Here is an 8,304-nt window from a genome sequence, read left to right as displayed (position 1 = left end):
TAAGCAAATTACGTGATAAAATATAGGCATCTGAAGATTTTGACGAATTATTCTAACACAAAAAGGCAACAAATATTTAATAAGAGAATGAATGATTTTACAAATTAATTACAAATATATTGTTGATTCCCTCCACTTCAGCTATCACAGAAAGAGTTTTCTTTGCGATGAATATTGCGTGAAGAAACAAAACAAAGAAAGCATCTCCGAATTTGGTAAAAAACAAATTATCCATTTATTTCAAATATAGACTGCAAAGATGCTGTGAAGCTGTTTGTTCCTAGATTAGATTATACTTTGACTGACAGTTATTTCTGAAAAATTTCTAAAAGCAATAAAAATATAGTTTAAAGAAAGTAATAAAGGAAGTAAATAACACTCTCTTTTCATACAATGTACCGTCTGTTCCTATCTTTAACAAGAAATATACTTTATTTGTAAAAAAAAAAAAAAAAAAAAAGGTCTGTCCTACAGACGCCAATTCATAATCGGTTTCATTGTTGGTTTCTTATGAGGGTTATGACCTCAGAACAATTAAAATCCGATTTCATTGTCGTTTTTTATGCGGTTTTTAGCCTTAGGGCAATTAAATACCTATTTTTTCGTATGTGATGTTTTACGACCTTCCCATAGCGGATGCGCTTGCCAAACCTACGCGATCACGCATATCGCACATTATATACAGTTGGTTTAATGTGGAGTTCACATGGTAGACGTCGTATTACGATTCGTCCGTCATTTGTAGCCGAAACCACATGCGTTGTGACGTTTACTGCGCCTAGTGGAAAAAATTTCTTTTTTTCCCATAATATTTCTCCCTTCTTCAATAATATGCCTTTTCAAATTTATCATCTTCCAAAGCATCAAGTTTTTAAGCCTTTTGAAACTAGAACTTTAATTATAGTCATCCTGTATATTTTAAAAATTCGAACTACAAAAAGCGCGCGTTGCGCTTTGCTTCAGTCACTCGATACATGCACGCCCTCTTGCGGCAAAACTGTTAACTACACTGACAGTAATCAGCGGTGAGGCTGGATGTTTTGTATTGGTAGTGTTACGTTGAGATAAGGTGTTGTATTTGTTTATTTTTGTTGTTTCTGCAGACATTCACACAACAGTAACTCAGATTTTTGCACATCTAATAGGATATGTATATGTTGTAGTACGATGTCACAACCCAACAAGAGAGTTAAAACTTTGCAAATACTACAGTCTCATAAGAGCGATGTCATCACATGTGATTTTGGCGGAAACCATGCCTTGGCGTCGGGTTCTGGGTGAGTGTGTTAATTGCGGATATCATATCGTATAGTTAATGTTTTACGTGGGTTGTTGCACTCTATTTTACACTAAAGACCATGTTTAAGGATACTGTTTTAATTGCTACCTTATCACACAAGCAAACCGCAGGTTATAAAAAAAAGCAATGGTGTTCACACGAGAAAACTGGATAAATTTCGCAACAAGGAATGCAGTTTTCAGATAACTGGAATTGTTTAACATGTTAGACGCAAAAACTATATTTGTCTGTCCATTATTTAATATGCAAAAAGAGGCGGATTTAACAAACTATTTGTTTCAACTGTGTTATTTCTTGTCACCTAACAAAATATTGTGATAAGACGTATATGTACTCTTTATGACATTTGTTGACAAAATTCCTTAGTCAACAAAAAAATCATCAGTGGAACTGTCTAAGTGAAAGTTGAGTTTGTCAGAAATGAAAACATTAAACGTTAAGAATATAATTTATTATTGTATTTGAGTGGTTAATCATCTTCGACTCCTCTTTAAATCTGTTAAATTTATTGCTGTTCTCAGAAATTAGACACAGTGATCCTTAGAACTGCATGAGTATAAAAAGTGGCTGCATGTATGAGAATAAGACATGTTCCGTAAACATTAAAAATTCATGACCAGTCACATTCTAGCTATTTGAACTATAATTTTCATATCATGGAGTTGTGACTGATATTATGTGGTTTGTTTCCCATTTCAGTAACCTATTAAAATAAAAAAAATGTGTTGTATGTATATAAACAATTGAGAAAATTTTATGTGCACATACTCATCAGCTAGACAGGCATGTAGTGAAAATCTAACAGGGCACATGCCTGTTGCTTTAAAAGCCTGAAGTTAATAAGCAATTAAATAAGATTCCACCAGACAGTTGAAATTACTGTTTTTTTCTCATTCTGTCTAGACTACAAATTTGTCACTGGACTGTTGTAGCTTAATTAGTATTAAATCATCATGTTCTAAGTTATGCCAATTTGTATGAGGTAGTCATATGCGATTGTTCCATTATCTTCATAATTCTCTGAGATTATTTCATGAGAGTTAGACCACTTTCATTTTTTGTAGTTTATTTACATAGTATGTACAAAATACTTGTCAGAAGTTTGCCTATTATTTAATGTAGCTTTTCTAATTTTATCTTGCAACCTCATTAACATATGGCCGTCAGTACCCATTTTTCATGACCTTTTCATTTATGTGTAAAGACTGAAAATTTCTGTTCTGGTAGAGGAGAAAAGAATCACATGTTGTTAAATCAAGTTATCAGATACTGCATTATTTCTTCACCTTTTCAGCATGTTCGAGAAAGCCATGGAATCGTGTATATCCAGTGCTAGTGCCATGTCAATTGATATTTGTCTTGCATTTTATTCTGCTCATCATCATGGTTTGTCTATGATTCATAATGACTGTTCATCCTTTTCACTTTAAAGGCGTATAAAACAGACAGAAATTATTTGAATGATTGCTGTGTGATTTGTTCCTTTACTGTATCTAACTCCAACTTTTATATCCTTCTCCCTGGCTTCTTATGCAGACTAGCAGTAACTTTAAACTCAAATTATCAATTTTCTATCACTGAAAACTAGCAGTAGACGGGTTTATTGCCTTTGCACAGATATATGTTTCTGTCATTGATGTGTTCAATTATTTTGTGTTTGGGAGACGTGCCAGTTACTACACATGGTAGGGGTTTAGGCCACACCTCTCTTTGCTGATACTACACTGGTCTTGTAAATAAACAGCTTAGAGCTCAATTTAAATTTCTGTGTTTTGTGTTTGGCAATAGAGTAACGCATCTTTTACTGTTACGCACTTACTTTTGCAAGTGGAGCCCAAGAACCAGCAGTGCTTATGTTTGAATTTGCATTACATGTTTCTAGTTTCATTTTTTTCTTTTCTTTCCCTGAATTTCGGTTCTTTATTTGGATGATAAAAATCTACTCACCAAGCAGCAGAAGATGGAAATACATGAAAGGCATAAAATTACTAACTTCTAGCAGAAGAGGGGGAAAGATTTGGAAGAAAGGAGATGATAAAGCTTAAGGATACATGAAAAACCACTGGAAAAGTCACCAAGGACGCTAGGTTGAGGGAGACTTGCTGATTAGAGGAGGAGCAAAAATGGCTTATTCTCATCCTTTCTGGTAAGTTTTCCTTAACCGTTTCCTATATGCTTGAGCCCTACCAGTCTGTTTTCCTGTAAAAACCACCCTCTCCTTTTTTATGCTGTAAGGACAACTCCTTCGTCTGTTGGGTAGCAGTTTTAATTCCTTCTATTTGTTTTTATCTGCTTGGTGATTGGATTTCTGTGTACCCATATTGAAAGTATTATCAGCTCATTATCACTTATTGCAGATTTAGTTTTTTTTTCTTTTGGGTATATGGGGCATTGCCTTCTCCAGTTTTCTCGTTCTTTAAACTACTGCAAGCCAATGGATGAGAAATGTTTGAGACACAGTGGGAGCTTAACACAGAGGTGTTTCAACTTCAGTAGGGGAAGAATTTCCATTACTAGAATTTGGCTAGTTGAGACACATGTGCAACTAATAGAGGTAGAAATATGCAATATCTAAGCTGATGGACACTGTTATCAGTATTTTTAATTTCTTTTTGTTGTAATTATGCAAAAATTTCAGAGACAAGAAAATATGGGTTTATGACTGGCATCCTGGCTTGGGATATATTGAAACCCCATACTCTCCTCTTTTGGGTCATAAGTATGGAGTTACATCAGTAAGATTCTCCCCTCAAGGTACGATGCTGGCTACCTCGTCAATTGATGGCACTACTGCGTTGTGGAACGTGCAGGTACAAGTAGCTTAAAATTTCGAGGAATATATTTATTAATTTACTTTTTTGGAAAGTATATGCAGATCTACAGGGTGTCCCAGGAGGAAACGTGAATATTCAGGGATATGACAGTAATGATCAATCTAAACAAGGAAGTCTAGTAAACATGATCTCTAAAATTCACACCTTAAGAGCATTTCTTCATCTTTGATAGTGTGAAACAAATCTCTTTCAATATAAGCTCTTTGCTTTCCATTTTTTGGGAGGAGGTAGTGTAGACCAAAACAAGGAAAAAAATGTGTACCTTAAGAACTATAACACTTGTTCAGTAGAAGAGGTGTGTTTCACAGTGTGAAAGTGAAGAAGCTCATAGCTCTTAAGGTATGCAGTTAAAAGATCACATTCACTAGTCTTTTCTTTAGAATTATGATTTGTCATTGGACACACTGTATACTCATATTGTAACTTTTTTGTATTAATAGCTATGTACTGGTTATCCCAAAAAACACCAACAATGCTTAGTATGTTGTGTGAGAAGGTACTCTGATCAGTTTTCGAGAGGGAATGCATACCCGGAAACACGCGGCTCAGGTGCTGGAAAGTGTCGAAGTTTTGGATGGGTATGCATTCCACATTATGTTAGTAAACCCAAAACGAGTAACAGATCGCACTGTCTGACATTACAAATTGGCTTCAAACTGCAGACCGTCTTCATCAATGCAGAGTGTACGTCAGTGGGCTGAGCTTTATGCACGTTAGCCAGTATGTGTGATTGTCTTTGAAGTATTTCAATCACTCCGTGGACTCGAGCAGTAAGGTCCTCTGTTGACATTACAGTTGTGCCATATACCTTACTCTTCATACTATCCCACAGGAAATAGTTGAGAGGTGTCAGATTTGGTGATCGAGCTGGCCATGGAACTGGTCTCCCCCCCCCCCCCTCCCCCCCCCCCCCCCCCCACACACACACACACCAGTCCATCAATTGGGATATGAGATGTTGAAGTAATTCCACATATTGACATCAAAGTGTGCTGGATCTCTGCTGTGTTGCAACCAAGTGTCCAATGGAACATTTGGTGTCACTACATCTAAGATAAGCAAAACATCTCTAATAAATGTGAGATAGAGCAAGCCTGTCAGTCTGTTTGGCTGTAGATATGGCCCAATGATGTTGTCACCAATTATCCTGGACCAGATATTAATATCAATCCCGTGTTTCTGATTTTGAATCACCTGCCCACACAGATTTTTGTTTGCCCAAACATGCATGTAGTGTAAGTATAACATGCCCTCTCCATGTGCATTCCGGGTGGAGTCATTCCTGATGTGGAAAGGGTCCTTCCGGATGCCATGAAGAGCACAGGGTGCAGCCAGCTGCAGGTGGTTGCTCATGTCGGCACTAATGACGTGTGTCACTTTGGATCTGAGGAAATTCTCTCTGGATTCCAGCAGCTATCTGATTTGGTGAAGGCTGCTGGTCTTGCTTACGAGATGAAGGCAGAGCTCACCATCTGCAGCATCGTTGACAGAACCGACTGTGGACCTTTGGTGCAGAGCCGGGTGGAGGGTCTGAATCAGAGGCTCAGATGGTCTTGCGACCGTGTTGGCTGCAGATTCCTTGACTTGCGCCATAGGGTGGTGGGGTTTCGGGTTCCGTTGAACAGGTCAGGAGTTCACTACACTCAGCTGGCGGCTACACGGGTAGCGGAGGCTGTGTGGCGTGGACTGGGCGGTTTTTTAGGTTAGAAGGCCTCGGGAAAGTACGGGGTGGGCTGCAATCTCAAAGGATGCATGGCAAATACAGGACGTGCTTGGATCAAGGAACCGTCGGAATTGTAGTTGTAAATTGTTGTAGTTGTGCTGGGAAAGTCCCTGAGCTTCAAGCGCTAATAGAAAGCACAGAAGCTGAAATCGTTATAGGTACAGAAAGCTGGCTAAAGCCTGAAATAAGTTCTGCAGAAATATTTACGAAGTCTCAGACGGTGTTCAGGAAAGATGGATTAGGCAGAATTGGTGGTGGAGTGTTTGTGTCTGTCAGTAGTGGTTTATCTTGTAATGAAGTCGAAGTAGATAGTCCGTGCGAATTGGTATGGGTGGAGGTTATACTTAACAGCCGAACTAAGTTAATAATTGGCTCCTTCTACCGACCCCCAGACTCCGATGATATAGTTGCTGAACAGTTCAGAGAAAATTTGAGTTTCGTAACAAATAAATACCCCACTCATACGGTTATAGTTGGTGGGGACTTCAACCTTCCCTCGATATGTTGGCCAAAATACTTGTTTAAAACCGGTGGTAGGCAGAAAACATCTTCCGAGATTGTCCTAAATGCTTTCTCCGAAAATTATTTCGAGCAGTTAGTCCACGAACCCACGCGAATTGTAAATGGTTGTGAAAACACACTTGACCTCTTAGCCACAAACAATCCAGAGCTAATAGAGATAATCATGACTGATACAGGGATTAGTGATCACAAGGTCGTTGTAGCTATGCTCAATACCGTTTCTTCCAAATCCACCAGAAACAAACGCAAAATAATTTTATTAAAAAAAGTGGATAAAGTGTCACTAGAAGCCTTCCTAAGAGACAATCTCCATTCCTTCCGAACTGACTATGCAAATGTAGACGAGATGTGGCTCAAATTCAAAGATATAGTAGCAACACCACTTGAGGGATTCATACCCCATAAATTGGTAAGAGATGGAACTGATCCCCCATGGTACACAAAACAGGTCCGAACGCTGTTGCAGAGGCAATGGAAAAAACATGCGAAGTTCAGAAGAACGCGAAATCCCGAAGACAGGCTAAAATTTACAGATGCGCGAAATTTGGTACGGACTTCAATGCAAGTTGCCTTTAATAGGTTCCACAACAAAACATTGTCTCGAAATTTGTTAGAAAATCCGAAGAAATTCTGGTCGTAAGTAAAGTACACAAGCAGCAAGATGCAGTCAATACCTTCGCTGCGCAGTGCCGATGGTACTGTTAGCGACGACTGTGCCGCTAAAGCGGAGTTATTGAACGCGGTTTTCCGAAATTCCTTCACCAGGGAAGACGAATGGAATATTCCAGAATTTGAAACACGAAGAGCTGCTAGCATGAGTTTCTTAGAAGTAAATACCTTAGGGGTTGCAAAGCAACTCAAATCGCTTGATACGGGCAAGTCTTCATGTCCAGATTGTATACCGATTAGGTTCCTTTCAGATTACGCTGATACAATAGCTTCCTACTTGGCAATCATATACAACCGCTCACTCACCGATAGATCTGTACCTACAGATTGGAAAATTGCGCAGGTCGCACCAGTGTTTAAGAAGGGTAGTAGGAGTAATCCATCGAACTACAGACCTATATCATTGACGTCGGTTTGCAGTAAGGTTTTGGAGCATATACTGTATTCAAACATTATGAATCACCTTGAGGGGAACGATCTATTGATATGTGATCAGCATGGTTTCAGAAAACATCGTTCTTGTGCAACGCAGCTAGCTCTTTATTCGCACAAAGTAATGGCCGCTATCAACAGGGGATCTCAAGTTGATTCCGTATTTCTAGATTTCTGGAAAGCTTTTGACACCGTTCCTCAAAAGCAACTTCTAATCAAGCTGCGGGCCTACGGGGTATCGTCTCAGTTGTGCGACTGGATTCGTGATTTCCTGTCAGGAAGGTTGCAGTTCGTAGTAATAGACGGCAAATCATCGAGTAAAACTGAAGTGATATCAGGTGTTCCCCAGGGAAGCGTCCTGGGACCTCTGCTGTTCCTGATCTATATAAATGACGTGGGTGACAATCCGAGCAGTTCTCTTAGGCTGTTCGCAGATGATGCTGTAATTACCGTCTAGTAAGGTCATCCGAAGACCAGTATCAGTTGCAAAGCGATTTAGAAAAGATTGCTGTATGGTGTGGCAGGTGGCAGTTGATGCTAAATAACTAAAAGTGTGAGGTGATCCACATGAGTTCCAAAAGAAATCCGTTGGAATTCGATTACTCGATAAATAGTACAATTCTCAAGGCTGTCAATTCAACTAAGCACCTGGGTGTTAAAATTACGAACAACTTCAGTTGGAAAGACCAAATAGATAATATTGTGGGGATGGTGAGCCAAAGGTTGCATTTCATTGGCAGGACACTTAGAAGATACAGCAAAGAGACAGCTTACACTACACTCGTTCGTCCTCTGTTAGAATATTGCTGCGTGGTGTGGGATCC

The 8,304-nt window shown here is 39.1% G+C and overlaps 1 protein-coding gene across 1 annotated transcript in view; it reads left to right on the top strand.

The window, feature by feature from the left end:
• Nucleotides 1–1,020: 1,020 nt before the first annotated feature.
• LOC124556798 (WD repeat, SAM and U-box domain-containing protein 1-like) overlaps nucleotides 1,021–8,304 on the top strand; it is a 221,486-nt gene continuing 214,202 nt past the window's right edge. The window contains exons 1-3 of the mRNA XM_047130813.1: nucleotides 1,021–1,069; nucleotides 1,164–1,277; nucleotides 3,939–4,110. Of these exons, the coding sequence (XP_046986769.1) occupies nucleotides 1,168–1,277; nucleotides 3,939–4,110 (282 nt within the window). The 5' untranslated portion in view covers nucleotides 1,021–1,069; nucleotides 1,164–1,167. The remainder of the gene's footprint in view (nucleotides 1,070–1,163; nucleotides 1,278–3,938; nucleotides 4,111–8,304) is intronic.

The sequence above is a fragment of the Schistocerca americana genome, chromosome X (genome assembly GCF_021461395.2).
Source record: "Schistocerca americana isolate TAMUIC-IGC-003095 chromosome X, iqSchAmer2.1, whole genome shotgun sequence".
Classification (NCBI taxonomy): Eukaryota; Metazoa; Arthropoda; class Insecta; order Orthoptera; family Acrididae; genus Schistocerca; species Schistocerca americana.
This window is presented reverse-complemented; position numbering and strand designations above follow the sequence as displayed.